The sequence below is a fragment of the Cavia porcellus genome, unplaced genomic scaffold (genome assembly GCF_034190915.1).
Source record: "Cavia porcellus strain 051 isolate PalLab524CR breed Dunkin Hartley unplaced genomic scaffold, mCavPor4.1 scaffold_14, whole genome shotgun sequence".
NCBI classification, from domain to species: domain Eukaryota; kingdom Metazoa; phylum Chordata; class Mammalia; order Rodentia; family Caviidae; genus Cavia; species Cavia porcellus.
The window spans coordinates 5,858,979-5,883,705 of NW_026947497.1; the positions used below are offsets into that span (position 1 = coordinate 5,858,979).

Consider the following 24,727-nt stretch of genomic DNA (forward strand, 5'->3'; position numbering starts at 1 on the left):
GGCCTCAAGCAGCTTGCAATTAGGTAAAATGCTAATTGCTGCAAGTAATCTCGGGAGGCATCTGCAGAGCAGGCCCTAGCTTCCCTGCAGCACTGACAGAAACCCTCTCTTCTTTTCCTGTGTACACCCCTGGTTCCCCTGCCGCCTGCCCTTTCTCTGTCTCCCTGGTGGGCTGCGGCTTGAGTGTCTGAGCACTAAAGCTGCTCTGGGCTCAGGCTGTGGCTTCTGTGTCCTGCTCACTCTCAGCCCGTCAAGAGCCTGCCAGGTCTCTGGGCTTCAAATCCCACATGCCTGCTGACAGCTGGCAAGTGATCCCCTCCAGCCTGGATGCTCCCCCGTGCTGTGATTAGAGCCTAATAGTCCGTGATGCCCTACAAGACCCACTCCTTCCGTCTGTCCCTTTGGACAAGCAGGCAGTACTCGTGCATCGCTCTTTCTGTCTCCTTTGCCTTGAACGCTGTTCCCCAAGATAACATCATGGCTTGGCCATTTCCCTCCTGGGTAAAACATTCCCGGTCTGTGTCAATCTGTTTTAGACTGGGTTGCCCCTGAAGGGATCCAGTTAAAAGGATTGTAGAGGCAGTCACTCACTGGAGAGGTAGCCCTGTGGCCAGATCAGTAAAGGAATGGGAAATGAGGCAGAGAAAGGAGGGGACAGAACCTGCGGTCCACTAAGCAGCAATTAGCTGTGCAGGCAAAGGGGGCTTCACTCCCAGGAGTTCCGGAACTGCACAGAGGGGCTTCTTGAAGAGTATTCACCCAGGTACGCCTGCTCACCCTGGGAGAGGGACCCTGCTGTGAGTGTTAACGCCTGAATATTTGTCTCGGTTCTTCCCCATCCACTGGGGCTGTATTACTGCCTGATACCTGAGCAGTTACAAATATTCATTGATGTTGGGGCTGGGAATTTAGCTCAGCGGCTAATTTGCAAGCAGGCAGTCGTGAGTTCGATCCCCAGTACTGATAAAAAAACAAACAAATATTCATTGATGTAAAGAATTAATGACTAAACGGACAACTTTGGGCAGGTAGGTGGTCCAGTCCGGGAGGTCCCAAAGAAGGCACAGAGCTGCGGAGCAAGCCTTCCAGGGCTGGGCACAGGGTGGCAGCGCAGCCCCTCAGGGATCCCACATGGCAGCACCCCAAGTAGCTGCCAAAGAGGTTGAAAGCGAGCCGTGCTCTTGACTGGATGAGTTCTCCTGAAGACAGCCTGCCCCGGAGTAGTGCATGACAGGTCTCAGGCACACAAACTTCCAGACTGGAGAATCTGACATCGGAGGAAATAAACGTTTTTAATCAGAGGACTCTATCATCCTGTTCTAAACCAATTAAACTTGGGTTTTAGGAAGGTGAACATGGAAGTATTGGGCGGATTTGTGGATTAGGAACATTTAGGGCCTCACAGAGGATTTTAGAGGAACCAAAAAACACCTGAAACAAAACCCTTACCTGGATGTTGTCGGGAGTGTAGTTCATTCATGAGAGTCGGAGGTAGGGGTGCAGCCGAGAAAGCTCACACGGACGCCCTGGGACCTCGGTGTGCAGTGAAGTCACCAGATGTCGGCCTGGCTTCGCGCAGATTTGTGTCCCTGCTTCTGCGCATGCTCAGCAAAATCGACTCTGCTGAGCTCTGAGCCTCTCCCAGAACTCAGGCACGCAAATTAAGGACCTAAGGTGGTTGTGAGGCAGGGGACCAGGTGGGTGGCACATGTTGGCGGCAGTCGGGCGTGACTTGTCAATTACAGGGACGTGGCCACCAGGGCACCGAGCAGCGGCACCCGAGCCTGGCACCTGATGCTAATCATCAGAAGTGAGGTCCAGTCGAACCCTGTATCGACACCAAGCTACTAGCCCAAGATCAAGTGGAACGGACTGGCTCTAATGTCAAAAAGGAGATAGAAAATTCGGCAGCCAGGGCCTGCGCTGCCCTGCCCTCCCGTTCTCAGGGGGCTCATGCCGCACACAGGCCGCATCTTCTGTTTTTCTTTCACAGCACCCTTTTCTCCCTGAGTACTACTCTGTCTTCTTTTTTTGCCCTAAAATCAAGTTAGTCCTTCACAGTCACCAGTTGTTCTGGCTAATTCATTGAATGGGTCAGAAAGAGCCTGGCAGGCATGGCAGGTTACCCAGGATCAGTCACTCAGGACAGAAGGAGAGGAGGAATCACTACAGTGATTCGGGACCCGGTTCCGCACCTCGAATCAACAGTCTGCCACAGTTCTCCCTCCGAGCTTCTGAGGCCGGGAGTGCAGTCCGATGCTGAGGGTCATGCACGTAAACTCAAGGGTGCAAGCCCTGACTGCCTCTGCACGGCCACTGCTTAATAGGTCGGTGCCATTTGGACCACACTTGTCCAGTTTAGGAACTGTTTCCCAGCATCCATTCCATGACTCCTAATAGAAACGAGAGCAAACACACTGCCTTCTCGTGTTCTAGCATTGTGCTATCCATCTTATTCTTGGTAGTTCACATAATCCTCACATCAACTCAGAAGACAGACACCCTGCTTCACGAATGAAGCAACCATGGCACAAAGCTTTGGGCTAAGTAACTGAATGAGCAGAATAGGCCTGAAGACAAGTCACTGGACTCACGCCCGTGGCTGAGTGCCCGCTCTTTGGTGGCATCTCTTGCTGCGGCTGTAACATGTATGTGCTGTGGTACGGGGAACAGACCTCAAGCACACTGGGCAAGGGCTCTCCTGGCAAGCTGTGCCCTGAGCCTCCTGCTGTGTGTTCATCACGCAGATACTGAACGCTGGAGAAGAGACAAACACGGCGTGGCCATCAGCCTCCAGAACGTACAGTTCCCTGGGCAGCCAGACTTGTGGGTGAATAATTTCACTGTATGATGATTCATGTAGCTGCCCTTCCCTACTGCCACGGCCTCCTTTGGACTCGTCAAGCATGTGGGCAATACAGGTGACTTCCAAGCAACCCCCCGAGGTTGCCTCTGTAAGCTTCACATCTGGAAAACCACCTCCACTCTGTTGGGTATTTGATGGCTTCGGAATTGATGCCCTTCCCTCCACAGAGGTGGGAAGTGTGTCCTTTTAACCTTCTGTTATATACTCACCATCGCCAGTGGATTCCAAGGAGAGTCACCACGTGTGGGGTGCAGTCAGTTCCTAGAGAGCTGGGGTACAGGTGTGTGAAAACTAGGGTTCCACTGCAGGAACAGGGGAATCCACTGAAAATTTTAAACAGTCGTGGTTAACCTGGATATGGTGATCAGAGTGTAAAATAAGTAATTCTTTTGGCTATCCTCTAGGAATACAAAGTATACATTTTTCTAATCATCCTACCTGTACCAAAACTGTTTCTAAATCACTCTCTTTTATACTCTGACAACATGACTCAGGTTCAATATATTTTAGAAAGGATCATGTTGTAATTCCCCAAAAAGGTCCCCGAGATAAAAAATGGGGCAAAACCCCTGAGATGAAAAACATGGGGCTAAACGATGTCATTTTTAGGAAGAAGCGCTTTTATTTTAGCTGGCCCAGCGACACAGTGCAGATGGAATTTGCAAAGCTGTGCAACTGAGTCAGAATTTTGGCTGATTTTTATAGTTCATTTATGATTAGCTCATTGATCACTAAGTACATAGTCTTGAGAAACAGAAACAAGGTGGGCCTTTGTTCCCCTTTGCTTGAGGTCAGAGGCATTTCACAGTGGGTGGTTAGCCAATTCATAGCCCTTGGTGTGCCAATTCCAGGGACATTTGTCTCTCATAACAATGGTCGACACAGCATCATTTGTCTCTTACAACAGGAACAAAAGTTGACATAGCACACAGGTCACTAAGGTGGGGGGGGATGACGCATTACAGAACAGCATAAGGAAGCAGTCAGTTAATTTATAACTATGTGGTTGGTGCTTGGTTACTAGGGTGACGAGCTCAGTACAGAATGACAATATTCCTAATAACTATCCTTTAAAGTAACTATTTTTGCTAATTATCTTTTAATCAATTATTTTAATTTTTCAGCATCTTAGTATTACAGATCACACTGGGTGCAGACTGGTCACTTCAAAAGGGCTATTGCTAGCAGCGCTGTCTGTCTGTCCTGTGAGTGTTTCATATGAATTCAGAGCAGCAAAGTGTGAGGCTCTGACATCTGCCCAAACCCCCACCAAAGAGCTTCTTTTCTGCCTGTCCCTATGTCTAGGCAGCTCAGAGTGACAAAGACAGGGAGGGGGCCATTGGCCAACTGCTAATTTTCACGCAAGAACATCAGTATAAGCACTTTTGCTTTTTGGTTGTTAGTCAGAACCACCTGGCGTGGATTTTTTAACCCAGGGACTCCTCAGGTTTCACCACAGTCTCTGTTGTGGTCTCTCTTCCCCTGCTGAGGTTCCTCTCGGAGCCCCAACCCTTTCCCCCCACGGAAGCTGGCCAGGTTTTTCTGAGGTCTCTGCACACCATTCTCTCCTGACCCGGAGCATTTCTGAGCAGCTATCAAGTAACTTGGACCTTTAGCTGCAAGCTTAATTGTAAAATGAGGCTGTGATGGTGATTTGACTTGTAGTCTGATTCCATTAGCCAGTTTGAATCTAGTTTCACAGCAGGAAATTTCATACATACAAATCAGCAGTTTGGGGAAACCTGATGAAATAATGTCTAGTTTACCCTGGAAAGTTTTGTAATCTGGAAGCCAACTGCCTGAGTAAATGCTTGGTAATTAGATAATTACCCAAGCCCAGAGCGTGCCTCAGATTCCTGCAACACACTCTTCCTGCCCAGTTCCAGGTCTATAACCCGCCTCAGTTTCCTCACTAGTTTGTTGTTTGCTCTCAGAAAGTTCCCCTTGGCTCTCCTTCTGAAGTCTAGATTTTATGCATTCCAGGGTTGCTCCACTTGTTACAGTCTGGGAGTCACTGGGCTTTGACTGTTGCAGTGCTAATAATGGAGTGATCTAGTTGAGAGATACACCTGGGTCTCACTTACTGTGCATGGAACTGAATTACAGAAGAGTAGACGGGACCAAGGTTCCAGCAGAACGGTCCGAGGTGGAGTTGCCCTTCTTGAATTAGAATGCTAGTCACTACATAAAGTATAAGGTCTAAACCGAGCCAAACCAGAACCTGGACTTACTGCCAAACCTTGCTTAGGAACGTTTTTCTTCTAGAAATAATTTCCAGAGGAGCATTAATTGGCGGTAACCATCAAGAGCAATACCTTTTATCCTCTTCTGTCTTCTACAAGTGTTATATTCAGATCATGTACATCTATCTAGAACTTTTAAGTGATTTTGACTACCAAATTAGAAGCCTAAAATACATTTCCAAACTGATATCAGAGTAGTAATATCCAACTGAGGGGTTTTAGCTTATTGGTTGTTAGAACAAGAACAATGTTTATAATTTCCAAACTTGTTAAAATCCTCAAGAAAAGAGTAATAACCTTAATTCAGTCATCACACTTATGAAATTTATCATAAAGAAGTAGTTGTGAAAATGGACAAGGTTTATCCAGGAGATACTGATAATAGTGCAAATGGTGATCTATCCAGATTTTATTGAAATGGTGACCAGTAAAGAAGGCTACAGTGTTTCACACAGTGGTCACAGCAGAAAAACCAATGGCATGAAAAGATGCTGATGTTAAATTTAAAAACATGTTTAGCTCTGTTTGGAGAATGTAATTCTTTTGGTACAACATACGTACAACGTATACACCAGAAATCAATCTGGAAGAACCAGCTGAAAATGTATTGCTTCCTCTTATCTACATGCCCTCAGTTGTCTAGTATGAACATGAACTGCTTTTATGATAATCATTTAATTTGTATTTTAAAACAGTGTGTCCTGAGATTTCTTTCCTTTATTTACTCGTCAAGGTGTTTGTGATGAGTCTGCATGACACCTGGGGACACTGGGTTACTCCTCCTGTGATCTAGTTGACTCTGAGTCATCCAGGGCAGTTGTTTATCATTAAACAGAAAATAATCAATAATCCTCTGCCAGGTGTAAGCTAAGGAGGAAGTCTGGCTCTCTTGGCTATTGTAGTTTGCCTTTGTTGATAAAATTAATTGTGAAATTATAAAATCTGTACTTAATATGATATTTTGAACAAAAACATCAAGCAATTTTAATTTTTTTGTTTAAGCTACTTTACCTTTGCCTAGTCCTTGGTCAGAGACTGGTGGAGTAATTACAAAGGAAGAGAACTTATTTATATCTTTCATAAGAGCACACAGATCATTTGAATTATAGAAATTCAACTCTTTTGAGCAGCCAAACGTTTACTCAGGACTTACCCACATGCCCAGCATTATTTAGACATAGTAGGGTATTTAAATAATTCACAAAGACAGATATTCTGAAGGAACTCAAATTTTTGTCAGAGAGACAAATAAATTTTTTTTTTTTTTTTTTTTTTTGTCTTTTTCCTTTTTATCGGTACCGGGGATCGAACTCACGACTGCCTGCTTCCAAGGCAGGCGCTTATGCTGCTGAGCTAAACCCCCAGCCCCGAGACAAATAAATTAATAAATATTCCTGATATAAGTATATAATGGGCTTCAATATAAACAATTAGTAATACAGAGCAATATTCGTAGAAGAGTGAAGAAACCCAGTTAACTTAGAGGAGAAAAAAATTGCAAATTTTCCATCTAACGAGGTATTAATATTCAGAACATAAAATCTCAATAACAAAGAGTCAATGATGTAATTAAAAATCACCTTAGGATATAAACAGTCATTTCTCAAAAGAAGGAATTTAAATGGCCAAAAAATCTATGAAAAAATTGCTCAAATTCAGCAGCTATTAGAGAAATGCAAGTCAAAAGTCACATTATCTCATCCCAGTTAGAATGGCTATTGTTAAAATTCAGCATTGTTAAAAATATACATAACAATGCTGATAAGAATGTAGAAGAAAAAGAGACTCTCATACACTGCTGGTGGTACAGCCACTGCGGAGAACGGTGCGGTATTCCTCAGGAAACTAAGCCTGGATTTACCATAAACTGCAACTGTGCCAAATCTGAGTGTATACAAAACAAAATGATCTCAGCAGAAACACCTGCATTGCCTATTTTGATTGTTGCACTTTTCACAACCGCACAACTAAGGTGTGGAATCAACGTACGGTAGATGTCCGTCAGCATTCTGATTTCAGTTCCTTTGGGTACATCTCCATAAGAGGCAGTGCTGGATCCTAGGGCAGTTTTAATTTTAATTTTTGTTGGCCATCCTCTCCTGCTAGTCTCTGTCATGGCTGAAGTAATTTGCCTTTCCATCAGCAGTGTACTAGGGTTTCCCTTTCTTGCATCCTGATTCCCACGTGTTGCTTTCATCCTTTTGTTAAAGCCATCTAGTAGGTGTGAGGTGGTGTCTTGCCCTGACTGTAATCTGCATTTCTCTGATGATCTGTTACGTTGAACACTGTTTCATGTGCTTGCTGTCCATTTGTGTGTTTTCCTTTGAGAAATGTCTCCTTTGCCCATTTTTATATCAGGTTTGTTTGTTTGTTTGTTCATTTGGTTGTTTGTTTTAGTTCTCCACGTCGCTCAGATGTTAACCCCTTGCTGGATACATGGCTTTTAAATACATTCCCAGCTCTGCAGTTTGTCTCTTCATTTTGTTGATGGTTTCCTTTGCTGAGCAGCACCTCTGTTTGATGTAATTTCATCTATTTTCTCTTGTGTTGCCCATGCTTTTAGGGTCATACCCAAAAAATGATTGCTCAGATCAATATTGTGGAGCTTTTCCTCTTTTCTTTCAGTAATTCTATAGTTTTGGGGCCTTTCTATAAACTTTTAACCCACTTTGAGTTGATTTTTTGGACATAATGCAAGGAGAGTGACCAGGGTCACTTCTACATGTGGACAGCCAGTTTTCTCAGCATCATTTATTAAAGAGATGGTTCTTCGCCAGGCACATGCTCTTTGCATCCTTGTTGAAAATTAATTGGTTGTAAGCATGGATATTTCTTTCTGGGTTCTCTTCTGTTCCACTGGCCGGTGTGGCAAGTTTTATGCTGCAATTATGTTGATTTGATTTTTATAGGCTTATAGTGAGTTTTGAAGCCCCTGAAATGCTAAATCATTGCTGAAAGAATTTGAAAAACACACAAATAAATCAAAAGATAATGAGTGTTTAAAGTCCAAAAAAACAGTAATGTGCTTATCCTGTAAACTCAATGTGATGTCACTCAGGATTCAATGCATCTTTTTCTTCACCGAAATAGAAAAAACAAACCTAAAATTTATGGGGAATCACAAGATTCTCAAGAGCCAAAGAAATATTAAGCAAAACAAAAAATGGAAGCATCATAGAACCCAATTTTAAAGTCTAGTGATTATTTAAATGTAATAATACGAACTTGCTATCTGAGGTATATCCTGTGATGAATGCTTTTATAAATGCAATGAATTAAGGCATATGTAAATGCTGGCTTTGAATTTTTATGTTTTATAAGTTTGAATTATTATATGTTGTCTTGGCTTAGAATAGTGCATACTTTAAGTCCTTTTTTTGGGAAAAAAAACCCTAAATTTTAATAATTTAAAATACAATTCACCTTTTAGCCCTTAGAGCTTTGCCTGTTTCTAGTAAATGATTCATAAATGCATCTGTGGAAGTTTCCTTGAATTTACATCAGCAATCATAAAATCATCTCTCAGTTTTAAAAGCCGATTTGAGCCAGGTGCTGGTGTGTTCCTTAGCAGCACAGTGACTGAATGTGAATTCATGTCATGATTCACAGCATCCCATGGGCCCGTGGTGATACGATTGAAACCAGGCCAATTGATGTTTTAATCCTTTCTGTCCTTCAGGAGGAAATGGAATTAAAATCTAACTTTTTGTTATTTAGCATTTGTTGCACTGAGCTAAGATTATAGTTAGAATGTAGAATTAGATTCTTGCTAAATGTATTTGTAATCTAAATTAGAAATGCAGGCTAGTGACCTTGGGAAATAAACCATAGAAATGACAACTTGGTGAATAGCTCAAAAACAAACCAAAACGAGTCGAAGCAGACCTGTACCAAAGAGCTCTTAGCATTTGCTGGTAATGAGCTCAGACATAGAAAGCAAAAGTAAGTGTTCTACTGTAGTTCTGACTTGGCCTGCTGTAATCCTGAGCACAGTTCCGCTCTTCAAGCTGCATTAGTTTATTTTTCTTCCAATCGGTTCATACCTAGCAGAGAAATTAGAGCAAACATATGAAATGACAAACACAAAGCACTCCAAGCTCACAAAATTGTTTCCATAACAAAATGGAATAATAATGAGAATACACTGTATGAATTTTGTCTAAGCATGTATGTTAGAAACCAAAAAAGTTAGGACATGAAGTTTCACAATTTAAAGGTACCTCCCTCTTTTGAAATGATTTGAAGAAATAAATAACAATACATTTAAAAGTAAATCATCCATAAAAACTTGATTCATATACAAGTTTTGGAGACTATATCTTTCTCTATATAGATATGGATTTAATTAATACCCAACACAGCTGGGAGCAGCAATAAATCCCAATTCTTGTAATCCCAGAACTAGAGAGGCTGACACAAGAGGATGGCTGGGAGCTTGAGGCCAGCCTGGGCTATGAAGTGAGTTTAAGGCCAGGCTTCACTGCATAGCCAGACCCTATCTCAAAAAGAAAAAAAGTCCAACACAGAACGAAATTCTTTAGAGTAAGGCATTAATCAGTAGTATGTAGAAATATGTGACTTTTGAACAATTGACAATAATAAATAATCATTAAATGATAATTGTGTAAGTAGGAATTAACAAAAAGTCAGATAGCCCTTGTATGCCCTTTAAATACCTTATATAGTATCAGGTACTATTATTGTACTTTCTAACACAGAAGTGAGAAGACCTGCATGTCCCCAGGTTCAGGGAAAAAAGCCTCCTGTGCCCTCTCCTATTCAAGTGAATGCTGAATGGAAGGACATTGGGGGACACCCTGGATTCAACACCCCAAGAGCAAACAGTGATTGAAATGTAATAATTAGTGTGGATGTGTAGATAATTTCAGAATGCATAAAATTAGTAAAAATCTCTAACCTATATTGAAACAAAGCACTGCATGCAATCCAGGAACTAAACTCTTGTACTGGGGCTGAGAATTTCCTTGAGGACAGGAAAGTGAGGGTTTCCATGGGGCAGTGAAAAGAAATGTCATGTGCAGTGTGACCGTGTTGCGGGAGACGTGACAGACGATGCCACATTCTAAAAAGGCGCAGGGTGAAGTCATGCTTCCCAGTTTGGTACCGAAACGCGCTTGCCAAAATAACACAGTATATGTCCAAAATTAGGAGCAACCGGTGTACCAAGGGTAAAAAGAGGCAGGATACAAAGATGAGCAGGCTGCTTCCTTCTCGGCTTAGTACAGACGCAGCACATCTGAGAAAGTGATGCAGGAGCAGCTGCACTGGTGCCCTTTATCTGCAGAGATCCTACTCTTGGCCTTATTTTCCGTGTTCCTAATTCTCGTCATTTCTCGGCTCCCTTTCCTCAGTTTGAGTCTGTGTCTCTCCTGCCCCTACTTTGCTGACCTGGTTTTGTGCAGTCACTCTGCTCATCACCCTAGCCCTTCCATGACATGGTGATTGATTACTTGGTCATTCGCCATGAACTCATGTGCAGTATCTCTTGGGTAACATCACCTATTTGTGTTCCACACTGAGCTTAGTGGAAGCCACACTAATATGGTCATGGTGTGAAAAGACACTTTGATGGTGGGGGAATTGACTGAAAACTACAAGAACAAGTTATGAATGAGACCCAGCAAAATCTGAGCATGTATCTCTGATCACCGAGGACATTTGTCCATTCCTCTCCTAATGGTTCTCTACCTAGGACAAAGTCTGGCTCTATTACCAGTCCAGCCATGTATAGGTGCTCAGGAAATATTTGATGCAAGAATGGATCACTGAATAAGCACATTATTATAAACACCATCTATAAGATCTAAGACTTGTTCCATGGATCTACAGAATGATTTTCCGGGTGTGCATGAAATTACATAATTATTCTACATTTGATGAATATTCCCATTCATATTTTTTTCCAAGAAGTAACCCACCACATTTATTGGCCATCACTTTTAGAATACCTATGGTTTAAAAGCAAGCTTTGAACATAGTTACTCAACAAGGATAAACCTGACCTCTGCTGTGAAAGTTGTAAAATATTCTAAACCCATGCACACTAGTATATACCCTCACAAAGGGTAGCTAATAGAAATACAGTAAGCCTCAATCTCCTTCCCATTCTGGTACTTAACTGCATATGTAGTCGTACACGTAACTCTGACCATAGCCAAAGTACGAAAAAGACAGAGGTAACACTCATAATCCCTGTTTCCTGAGTGACAAGCTCCCTGGATGCTCCAGAAAACCTAAAAAGAATGTTTATACAAACAACCAACAGAGGCACAAGGGCTGGCTGTGAAGTCCGTCCTGTTTGGCAGGGGAAATCGCGCTCAGCATAGTGCTTCTCTGCTCATCGGCTGGGCCGGATATTTGTTTTTCTTCAGGTTGAAAGGCTGGATGTGGAGAGCTTGTTTAGCAACATCGAATCTGTGCATGAGATATCAGCCAAGCTGCTGTCCTTGCTGGAGGAGGCCACTGCCAACGTGGAACCGGCCCTGCAAGTCATAGGTATGTTTATTCTCCACTCAAGTTCTGCGGTACGGCGGGAAGCAATATTTCAACAACCTCCTGGTGCTTGGTTTTATCTTCCCGACTCACAAAGCGTCCCAGGAGATATATAAATGTTAACCCCATCTTTAGGTTAGGTGTGATTACACAAACTTTGTACTTATTTTCAGATGGGCTTCCGTCCCTTTGCTGAAGTCCCTCAGTAGCACTAAGCATGTCATTTGCTTTTTAATTTCCAATTTTTCAACCTTTTGGCTTTCCAGAGGTTTTCATTTTGTTTTATGGCTGACACTGGTTGTCTCTTAAGGAATTAAGTGTTCCATTAACTAGTGATTTCCTACTGTTCATTTTTTTCTTCTGTAAATCTGTATAACTTGTACCCTTTCACTGGTTTTTTTTCTTTTCTCCTTAAATAAAAAAAAAAACAATAGACTAAAAAAAAAAAGGAATTAAGTGTTTAAATATTTTTGCATATTTACTGATGTAACTCTCAACATTTTTCAGATCTTATGATAGTGAGTGGATTTAACAATTGAAAACTGTTTACATGTGGAATTTATATGGCTTATAAAAATCTTAACAGAAGTTCTGTTTTTCTATTTTTCCTTTCTTTTTCTAATATTATTCTGCTTTGAAGATGTTTGTATTTTAATTAGTCATGAATATATTTATTTTCCTACTGTGGTATGATCATTAAAAATAATTATGGGGCAGATCATGAAAAGCACTGAGCCACATTTTTGTTCTCTCCATTTCTTGAGTGTTCCAAATAATTCTTTGGAAGTAGTTTGCATATCAAAGATATTCACATAGAGCAATGCAGAAATAAGAATTCTGGTAAAATTATCATTGTTTTCTATTTCACATACAATATATAATATATATGCTCATCACAAAAATATTAAACCAACAGAGAAGTGAAGAGACTTTCATATGCAATTCCATAGCCACTGCCTTCCCTGTTAAAGGTAACCACTGTCGTGTTAGATGTGAACCCGTTGTTTGAGATATACACACAGAGGCACAAACACAAACCTTGTGTCTTTACAGCATTTGTTCCGTCTTGTACGGGAAATCAAAGTGGTAAAATGGGACGAGATTCGTCCTGTTTAGTACTCATGAAGCCCACAGTTAATCAGCACAGCTGATCCTGTGGCAAGCTGAAGAAAATGCCCGGGCTATTTACACTGTTTTTACAAAGTAAATGGCCAGCACATTTAAAAAGAGATTTAAATGTGGCCATTCCTCCTGGCTAGACATCCTAGTTTTTCTAGAAGGAGGACTCTCTGTGTAATTACGTCAGTATGAGCTCATGGGGCATTCGTTATTATTTCACTCAAAGAATAGTTGTGACATATCAGCATCTTCAAAACCCAGTGTGCTAGATGGCATCATTGGGTATCACAAGATGAAGGAGAGCATCTCTGTCCTGCAAAGCCCGCAGTGGACAGCTTGGGGAAGTGAGGTGGTGTGCGCTAGCAGACCAGCCCTGTGAGCCCCACATCGCCGCAGAAGCTCAGGGTGTACTGAGAACATTTCTAAATAGGAAACAAAGAAGGATTCTTGAAGAGGTTACTAGGTTTAAAAATAAATAGGTTTCAAAAGGTAGGGTCCAAATTAGGGGCAAGATTCTAAAAGGAAGTAAGAGCACGAAGAGAAAATAGCAAGTGCTTTTAGGTTATGGTGATGAGCACCGCGGTGGAGCATCCATGTGAGAGAGAAGCAGGAGATGAATCTGGAAGGGCATAGGAGCAGACTCCATGAGGACTGCGGAGAGGAGGCTGGAGGTCACTCTCCAGGAACGGGGGCCAGGGAAAGACTTTGCAGCAAGGTATGATGAGACACAATAATAGTTCCTGGGAAGGGAAAGTACGGTAGGCATGCGGAGAATGGACAGAGAAACATTGGTCCAGGACCAGTGAGGACATTGATAAAAATATCACAACGATGCAGGTTAAGGTGGAATTAATGAGACCAGAACACAAGAGTCATTTCCTCAGAAATGTGGATGAAAGCTTAAATGAGCTCGGTTCATGTGCTGGTGTCCAGGACAAATCTAGGCTTAGGGTGACCACGAGTCATGGCTTTGTCCAGCTGTTTCAGCATTCAGGCCACGTTAGTATTTGTCTTGGGCTTTTCCTTTTCAGAGAGCACCAGTGGGGCTGTCATGCAGAGTGGTAGAGCCCTTACCCAGCATGCACAGGCCCTGGATTTGATCCCCAGCAGCACACACACAAAGAAGTCTCCTTATCAGAAGCTGTGTCACAGGAGGTTTTGTAAGACCCTTCTGTAGTCTTCCCCTGCTGACATGGCCTCTTTTACAGTAAGGTGTAAGGGCAGGGACCGTTGGCAGAGTTCCCACCGTGACACAAGGCAACCCTGGAAACATGGCCCATTCCTCCTTCCTCAGCTTTTCAAATCTCAAGGAAACGTGCATCTTCCTCTGAAATGCCTTGGGCCGGCAGTGGCTGATCAAAGGGTGACACTTGGACACGAGCCGTAAACAGCGGGCTCCTCTCTGCTCCAGTGGTGGTGGGAGGTGGAGGTGATGCTGGAGACCCTGCCACCCACCGGGTGTGGTACCTTGGCCAGTGGTGGCCCCTTCTGGGTGGCACCTGCCATGACCCGTGAGAAGCTGGCAGTTGCCAGGATCCCAGTCAATGGGGTCAATGCAGATTAGGAGTAAATGAAATAAACACACGGGAAACAGGCTGAGCAGGCCCAGCCTCTCACTGCGCTAGTTGGGTTGTTTATTATTTGATGTCTATCCACAACTCCGCTTATTATTTGGTTACGCTTATTTTACTTTATGATAAACCACTTCAGAAGCAAGGGCTTAGTGCCCTTGTGTTTAATATAAATTAAACGTTGATGTTATGTTTCTCAGGAAGGTGGGTGAGCATGTAACACCTGAAGTACACGTCTACCATAGGCCTCTAACGCTGACTCTGGCTGTTAGACAACCAGAAGGCAGAAATCTGAACAGCCACATCTGTGTCCAAAGGGAAACTTTATTGTAAAAAGATGATGCTGAACACAAGCCACAACACACGTAGCTGCTGAAAATGTGCTTGTATATCATTCCATGCAGCATGACTTTTCAGTTAGGTCAGATGAAAGTTGTCCTAACATCAGTCAACTTCATTTTTGAGATTCCATTTTTGAGACTTCCAAGAAATGTAAAGCATTGCCACCGAAGACCTGACACCATTAGCAGGGGAATTTCGCCAACAGTTAAATGGATGACAGCTTCATATTAGTGTGAGCAGGTGACACAAACAGAAAATCAGCTCATTCTAATAATGGTTCAAAACTGTGTAATCTAAATTACAGAACCTAGAAAGAGCTTTTACTATATGTGCTGCCAAGGCAAGCCCAGGAAGAGCTTTTAAATTTCTGTGTCAGAGGTGAATTTTTTGATTTGATCTCATTGCAAACACTACTATATATTTAACTTAAAATTAAATATTCTCAAAGCAAGTGAAAATAAGAACATGAACACTGGAGGAGCATACCAGCAGAGTAAAATAATTGTTTTACTAAAATGAATCTATGCAACAGAAGTGTACTTCTAAGTTGATTGTGGTGTAAGACAATGAAGCTGTGATATTTTATTGGTCAATGCAAAAAATAAGTCATAACTTACACATATTTTTATATACATGTTATGATTTGTGTCTGGATGTCTCCCCAAATCCTCATGCGGTCATAGGGTGTTTATGGAGGTAGCTGAATCTAGAGTGTATGATTGATTTGTCCTGAAGTGTTGAGATCAAGGGTGCTGGGATTAAGGAGGGGTGACTGCTGGATCAGTCCCCTGATTGGCACTGCCCTAACCGCAGTATACTGGATACAACATAAGGGACAGAAAGAGGCTTGTCTTTTTTGCTGCCATGTTTTGCTGCCATGAACCATTGTCCCACTGCCTTGAGTCAGCTGACTATGGACTGAAACCTCTACAAATTGTGAGCTAAATAAACTTTCCCCCTTAATTGGTGGGTGTTTGGTATTTTGTCTCAGCAAGGAGAAAAGTAAGACAATACACAGTATTAGAGTGTACAGCAATATTTAGGGGGTAAAGTGAATGCCGAACTTAAAATAACTGTATTTCTGTGAGAGTACGCATTGTTGCTGGGCGTTAATCGGTTGTTAGAGGTGTTCGATTCTTTGAAGCACTACTTTATAAATCAAACAGTGTTCTTTGGCTGTGGGCTATTATAAACAAGGCCTCTGGTACTGTATTATGTTTTATTCAGAATCAGTCAGAGGCCTTTGTTAAAATATTTAACAAGTGGAAGAATGAAATTCCTATTTTTCATCTCTACAAGTTGCAATTATTGAAAATAAAATTATACACAAGGAGACACTGGAATTTATCCTTACAAAATAAACAAAAAATTAGACAATAGGAGCTCATGTTATATAAAATATTTTATTTTGAAATTCTGTAATTGTGTATTAGAAAATTGGAATATGGAAAAAAGGTTTTGCTGAAGCTAAAATAGGATAAAGTTATATTCTGAACCTGCTTTTGTATTATCTATCCAAAAATCATAAATAGAAGCAGCATGCTTACTTAATTTATTTTGCAAAAATACATTTAAAATTCTAAAAGGTCCAATTTAGCTGTAAAAAGGTAAAAAGATAATGCTTATTAAAACATTTAAAGTCAAATGTTTACATATATCTTATATTATTATAGTATAAGTAATTATAATTTTAATATGTTACCATTATAAGAATTTTCTTTGATCTTATTAGGTGCTTCTGTGCTCACAGAGGATTTTCTCAATTTAAAAATTATGAGTTTTAAATTGGAAAAGTAAAATAATGCTAGTTTCACATTATACTCAGAATTTTAAAATTCAATAAATATACTGACACAAATGGGGAGAAAACACAACTCTTCTTTATACCAGATTTTAATTAATAAATAAAAAAAATAAAGAGGAAAATAGAAAATCACCATTAGGAAGCCCTAACCATCATAACTATTGAAGTCAAGATCCACAAATTCTTGCTGGGTGTGGTGGCACATACCTGTGGGCCCAGCATTTGGGAGGCTGAGGCAGGAGGATCACTGTGAGTTCAAGGTCAGCCTAAGCTACACAGAAAAATCCCAGTTTCAGAAACAAAACAAAACAAACAAACAAAAACACTAACTCATACTATATTTAGGAGGCTGTTGAAAGAGGAGAGAGATATTTTTCAGTCTCGAAGTTTCTTCTCAAGCAATTATTAATTCCCAGAGTAAAGAGGGTAATTTCACGCTGGCAAACCCAGCAGAGACCTTATTAACCATGTACCCAAGGTCAACTACATCAAGGAAATAACACACAGGAACTGGGGTACTCAGAGAGACACAACCTCATCTCATTGGTGTTTTCCCCAAAAAGCACACAATCATGTCATTCATGAGAAAATATTAGACATCTTCAAAACTCAAATGAGGGAGCCCTGCAAAAGGAGCTGACACGTGTGCTTCTAAAGTATCAGTGTCATAAACATGAGGCAAGGCTGAGTGACTGTGACAGACCAGAGGAAACAAAGCTAACTAACAAGAGGGAGACGGGTGGGTCCCAGAGAAGGGAAAGAACACTCTCGCTGAAATTCAAATAAAGCATTTAGCTTAACTAGCAATTTCCTCTTTCTGATGATTGTGCTATGGTTATACAAGACGTCAGGAAGTTACATATGTAGAGGAAGCTGGGTGAGGGGTGTTTGAAAACTACTATTTTTTGCAACTTTTCTGTAAGTCTAACATTAGCTCTACATTTAAAAATTATGCTAGAGGCTGAGGAAGGAAGACTGAAAGTTTGAGCCTCGCCTGGACAATTTAGTGATAAAGATCCTGTGTCCAAATAGAAAAATAAAATCAAACTCCTGGGATGTAGCTTAATGCTCTGGATTCATTCCCAGTACTCCCCTTGCCAAAGAAAAGTATATATATATACACACACATATATACACACATAATATATATTATATATAACATAGATATTATATATGTATATATGTATATAATATATAGATATTATATATTACTTATGTATATGTATCTATATATTATATGTATATAATACACATATATATTATATACACATGTATGTGTGTGTGTTTTCTGTAAAACCATATATATGCAACTAAAGATGCTCATAATTTAAATTTCTTAATCATAAATTATAATCTTAAGATTACAGCAAAATTTATGAAAAAATTATTTATTTTTTTATTTAAAGAGAAAAAAACAAAACAGTAAAAGGGTACAAGTAATCCAGAATTTCAAGAAAAAAATATACAGTAAGAAATCACTAGTTAATAGATTACATATTGTCATCTTAGAAATAGTTGTTCAAATTACAAAATTAAAGCATACAAAGTGGATCTTCACACAGTGAGATCGCAAACAGTTCTGTTCAATGATCCAACAAAAACTTAGTAATACAGTTTTCTATCTTACACACTTAAATATACATGCAGTTATATCCTTTAGAGCACTTTCTTTTCCTCTCTTTTTTACAATACCGATTACACATTTTGGGTTTTATTACTCCCACAGTTACTTTTTTTTTTGAAGAGAAAAAAAAATCAAATTTGACAAAGCAAAACAGAGTCAGTTAGAACAGAAGGATGGGCACAGAAGGATGGACATAGTACATAATGTAAAAACAATACCAGGTGATCAACAATGGTTACCATTATGCCTCTTGCTATCTTAAAAAGAATTGCCTATATCATCAGATATAGTAGAATTGAACAAAACAATACAGAACAAAACCAATAAAACCTAAACATTGGAGACCTTACAGGAATTTAAAAGAAGATAATAGTCAAACCATAATGGGCATCATAGTAAATCTTATTGCCTTCAAAGAGGTTGCCTATACCTGCAAAATTGATACTATCAAACAAAACAGAATAGAGTAAAATCAGTCAAAACAAGATGGGAAGAACAATACAAGGGTTCAAATCAGGTTAATAGGAAAACAAAAAACTTACTATAATACATCCCGCTATTTTTAAATTTATTTTTCCCTTAATTAAAAAAAATGAAAAATAAATTGATTTTTTTAAAAAAAGGAAAAAGGGGAGATTGAGATAAAAGAGTACATAACAACAGAACAACACAGATCAGAACAGAACAATTTAAGCATCATAGTGTTTCACCACCAGATAACCTGACCTAATAGTAGTTACCATCGTGTCTCTTTCCTTGAAATATTTGAGTATAGCTTCGTATACTATAGCATCAAACATATCAAGACAGTGTGAAACCATTCAAGAGAATGAAAGTATTACAGGGTATTTAGAACCAGCTAACAGAAAATGAAGAACGGTTGCTATATTATCCCTTTGCCTATAAAAAATTTTGTTTATACTATCACATATATTAAAATATAATAAGATACAACATGTATGGAAATTATATAATTTATATATAATTATACAACATGTATGTATAATAAGATACAACCAATGGAAACAGACGAACAACAGCTTGATGGGATTTCAAAACAAGATGATATTAAATCCGCACTAGCTATTATGATGTCTTGTTTTCTTCAGAATAGCTATTCATACTATCACAGACAATAAAATCGAACAACCCAGATTAAAACCATTCCAATTAATGAGTGAAAACATTATATGGCTTCAAACCAATATAATTGGGAATCATGACTACCACATACTTTTATGTATTCTTATCATTTCTTACACTAGGGAAACTATTCAGTATTTATACATGTGAGTTTGATTTATTTCACTTATGAGTGTGGTCTCAAGCTGCGTCCATTTATTTATAAATATCTTTTTTTAAAATTTTATTTAAAAGGAAAAAGAGAAAAAACAAAACAAAACAAAGCGGTGTAAGGGTACAAGTAATACAGAACTACAAAAAAAAAAAAGTAAGAAATCACCAGTTAATAGATTACATATTATCATCTTAGAGATAGTTGCTCAAGTCACAGTATCAAACCATACAAAGTGGACATTCAAACAGTGAGACTGCAAACAGTTGTGTTCAATGATCCAACCAAAAACATTAATATGGTCAGCTATTTAACACCCCTAAACACACTTGCTGTTGTATCTTTTAGAGCACTTTTTTTCCTTCTCTTTTTTACAACAAAATTTACACATTTTGGTTCTTATTACTTTTTGGGGGGGAGAATAAAGTCAAATATGGCAAAACAAAGCTGTCAGTCAAAACCAAGGATAGACATAGCACATGATGTAAAAACAGAGTACAAGGTTATCAACAATGGTTACCATAATGTCTCTTGTTTCCTTAGAAAGAATTGTCTATCTCATTAGATATTATAAAGTTGAACAAAACAGTAGAGAACAAGACCAATAAAACTTAAGCATTGTAAACATTACAGGACTTCCAAAGGAGACAATGGTCAAACCAGAATGGGCATCTTAGTTTATCTTATTGCCTTCAAAGTAGTTGCCTATACCCTCAAACTTGATACTATCATACAGAATGGAACAGGGTCTAATCAGTCAAAACAAGATAGTGGGAGTATTATAGGACTTCAAAACAACTTAATAGGAAATCAAAAAAAGTTACTATTATATATCCTGCTAATTTTTAAATTTTTCCCCTTAATTAAAAAAACCATAAAAAATAACTAAATAATTTTTTTAATGAATAAGGGAGAGATTGAGATAAAACAGGACATAACAATATAACAATACAGATCAAAGCATGACTGTTTCAGCAACCTAGTGCTTCACCACCAAATAACCTGACTTAATAGTAGTTACCATAGTGTCTGTCTTTTTCCTTGAAATATTTGAATAAAGCTTCATATACTATAGCTTCAAATATTTCCATATCAAGAAGCCCAGAATAAAGCCTTTCCAATTAATAAGTGAAAACTTTATAAGGCTTCAAGGCCACATAATGGGGAATCATGATTACCCCATATTTTTATATATTTGAATCATTATTTACATTAGGGAAACTATTCGGTATTCACACATGCGAGATTGATTTATTTCACTTATGAGTATATGGTCTCAAGCTGCGCCCATTTATTGATAAATATCTCAATGTGATCCTTCTTTATAGCTGAGTAATGCTCCATTGTATAGAAATACCACAACTTTTTTATCCATTCCTCAGTTGATGGACACTTGGGTTGTTTCCAAGATCTGGTGATTACAAATTGTGCTGTTATAAACATAGATGCACATATATCACTGTGGTATTATTTATAAATATCTCAATGTGATCATTCTTTATTGCTGAGTGGTACTCCATTGTATAAAAATACCACAACTTTTTTATCCATTCCTCAGTTGATGGACACTTAGGTTGTTTCCAAGATCTGGCTATTACAAATTGTGCTGCTATAAATGTGGGTGCACATATATAACTGTGGTATGATGATTTCAGTTCTTCTGGGAATATGTCTAGAAGTGGAATAGCTGGGTCAAATGGAGCTTCCAATCCCAGCTTTCTGAGAAATCTCCAGACTGACCTCCTTAGTGGTTGTACCAGTCTACACTCCCACCAACAATGCAGGAGAGTTCCTTTTCCCCCACAGCCTCTCCAGCATTTGTTGTTGGTGGTTCTCTTGATCTTGGCCATTCTTTCAGGAGTGAGATGAAATCTCAGTGTGGTTTTAATTTGCATTTCTCTAATGGCTAATGATGATGAACATTTTTTCATTTATTTATTTGCCATTTGTGTTTATTCATCTGAGAATTGTTTATTCATCTCAGATGTCCATTTTTGAATTGGGTCTTTGAATTTTGGGGGTCTGATTTTTTAAAATTCTTTATATGTTTTAGACAGAAGTCCTTTGTCTGAGCGGCAGTTCACTAAGATTTTTTCCCAGTGTGTGGGTTTTCTTTTCACTATGCTGGGGATTTCTTTTGATGTGCAGAAACTTTTTAATAAGAGTTGATCCCAGTTATTGATTCTGGGAAGTATTTCCCGTGTGGTTTGAGTCTTGTTCATGTATGTCTTCAAGGATTTTACCCAATTTGTCTTCCAATTGATTTAGGGTTTCTGTTTTAATATTCAGATCTTTGATCCATTTAGATTTTATTTTAGTACTTGGTGATAGGCATGGGTCTAGTTTTAGTTTTTGGCATATGGAGAACCAGTCTTTCCAACACCATTTATTAAAGAGATTGTCGTTCTTCCAGTGAACCTGTTTGGCCCCTTGATCAAAGATAAGGTGATTGAGTGTGTTTGTAGTTGTGGTTGCATCTTCTAACCTATTCCACTGATCTTTGGCTCTGTGTTGTTTCCAGTACCATGTTGATTTTACTACCATGTTGCTTTGTAGTATAACTTCAAGTCAGGGATTGTGATGGCTCCTGCCTTGCCTTTGCTGCTTAGAACTGTCTTTCTATTCTAGGTCTCTTCTCGCTCCAGATGAATTTTAGGAGTGATTTCTCATGATCTATGAGGTATGTTGATGGTATTTTTATCGGGGTTGCATTGAATCTGTATAACAGGTTTGGGAGAATGGCCATTTTCACAATATTTATTCTTCCTATCCACGAACAAGGGATGTCTTTCCATTTTCTGAGATAATCTTCAATTTCATTTTTCAGTGTATTATAATTTTCCCTGTATAGGTCTTTCACTTCTTTCGTGAGAGTAATTCCTAAATATTTCATTTTTTTTGGTTGCTAGTGTGAAGGGTGTGGCTTCTCTTATTTCTCTCTCTGTGATTTTCTTGTTAGTGTAGAGTAATGTTATTGTTTTTTTTGTGTGTGCGTGGTACCAGGGATTGAACTCAATGCTATTGATTTTTGACTATTGATTTTGTATCCAGCCACAGTGCTGAATTTATTTAGTATATCTAGGTGTCTTTCAATGGAGTTTTGGGGGTCTTCTATGTAGAGTATCATGTCATCTGCAAACAATGATAATTTAACTTCTTCTTTTCCTATCTTTACTCCTTTTATTTCTCTCTCTTGTCAAATTGCTCTGGCTAGTGTTTCCAGTACTATATTAAATAGGAGTGGTGATAAAGGACATCCTTGTCTTGTGCCTGATTTTAAAGTAAAGGCCTTCAATTTTTGGCCACTTAGTATGATACTGGCTATTGGTTTGTCATAGACGGCCTTTATTATATTGAGGTAAAGACCATCTATTCCAATTTTCTGTAAGGTTCTTATAAATGAATGTTGGACCTTATCAAAAGCTTTTTCTGCATCTATAGAAATATCATGCGATTCTTACATTTGGTTTTATTGATGTGGTGGATTACATTTATTGATTTACGTATGTGGAACCATCCCTGCATGCCTGGGATGAATCCCACTTTGTTATGGTGTATAATCTTCTTGATTATTTGCTGCATCCTATTTGCCAATATTTTATTGAGGATTTTTGCATCTGTGTTCATTAGGGAGATTGGCCTGTATTCTCTTTTTCAGTTGGGTCCTTCTCAGGTTTTGGTACTAGAGTAATATTCACTTCCAGGAACGACTTAGGAAGGATTGCTTCCCTTTCAATTTCATTGAAGAGTTTGAGGAGTGTCGACATTAGGTCTTCTTTGTATTTCTTGTAGAATTCTGCAGTGAATCCATCGGGGCCTGGGCTCTTCTTTGTAGGTAAGGACTCGATTACATTTTCAATTTCATTAATAGAAATCAGGTTACTCAGCAGTTTTACATCTTCTTGATCTAGCTTTGTTACTTCCTATCTTCTAGGCATCTGTCTATTTCTTCTGTATTATCAAACCTTTGAGAGTAGAGGTTTTTGAAATAGGTGTTGATGATCTTCTGTATTTCTATAGGGTCTGTAGTGATTTTGTGTTTTTCATTCCTTATTGCATGAATTTGAGCTTTTTCTTCCCTTTTTTAAATAAGGTTGGCTAGGGGCTTATCGATTTTACTTATTCTTTCAAAGGACCAACTCTTTGATTCATTGATTTTTTGGATTGTTTTCTTAGTCTCTATTGCATTGATTTCTGCTCGGATTTTTATAATTTCCTCTCTTCTTTTGGCTTTGGGCTTGACTTGCTCTTTTTTTTCTAGATGTTTGAGGTGTAACATCAGGTTATTTATTTATATTCATTCTGTTTTCCTGATGTGGGAACTCAGTGCAATAAATTTTCCTCTGAGGATGGCCTTCATTGCATCCCACAGATTCCGGTAAGTTGTATTTGTGTTTTTGTTTGTAGGTATTGTTTAATTTCTTCTGTAATTTCCTCTGTGACCCACTGGTTACTCAAGAGTGTGTTATTCAGTTTCCATGTGTTTGTGGGATTTTTGCAGTATCTTTTATCATTAATTTCTAATTTTGTAGCACTATGATCCAAAAACATGCAAGGAATAATTTCAACTCTTTTGCATTTATTTAAATATGTTCTATGAGTTAATATATGGTCTATTTTAGAGAATGACCTATGTTCTGCTGAGAAGAATGTGTATTCTGTTGTTGTTGGGTGGAATACTCTATATATGTCTACCAAGTCCATTTGTTCACAGGTGTGATTCAGTTCTGTTATTTCTTTGCTGATTTTATGTCTGGTTGATCTATCCATTGGTGCCAATGGTGTGTTAAGATCTCCTGTTATAATTGTATTATTGTTAATTTGGTTTTTCATCTCTGTTAATATTTGTTTTATATAACTGGGTGCTCTGGAATTTGGTGCATATATAAGATAGTTATCTCTTCCTCTTGAAGTTTTCCCCTAACCAGTATGTAGTGACCTTCTTTATCTCTTCTGATCATTATTGGTTTGAAGTTCACGTTGTCTGCAAACAGAATAGCTACCTCTGCTTTTTTTTTTTTTTTTTTTTGGGTTCCTGTTGCGTGAAGTATTGTTTTCCATCCTTTGACTTTCAGTCTGTGAGTATCCTTCTGAGTTAGATGGGTTTCTTGTAGACAGCATATGGTTGGATTTTGTTTCTTGATCCATTCTGCCAGTCTGTTTCTTTTAATTGGTGAACTGAGACCACTTACATTAATGATTATAGCTGTTATATGTTTGTTTATTGTTGACATGTTATCTTTCTGCTGTTGCATCTTTATCTTTCTGTTCTGTTTAATTGTCTGCTTTATTTAGTGGTTTTTTTCCTAAGTGTATCTAAACTGTCTTTCAGTGTTCTTTGCAGGGTTGGC

At 38.9% G+C, this 24,727-nt stretch overlaps 1 protein-coding gene across 1 annotated transcript in view; it reads left to right on the forward strand.

Annotated features, from left to right (window-relative positions):
• Arhgef38 (Rho guanine nucleotide exchange factor 38) overlaps positions 1 to 24,727 on the forward strand; it is a 124,012-nt gene that overhangs the window by 45,473 nt on the left and 53,812 nt on the right. The window contains exon 3 of the mRNA XM_063260590.1: positions 11,502 to 11,625. Within this exon, the coding sequence (XP_063116660.1) occupies positions 11,502 to 11,625 (124 nt within the window). The remainder of the gene's footprint in view (positions 1 to 11,501; positions 11,626 to 24,727) is intronic.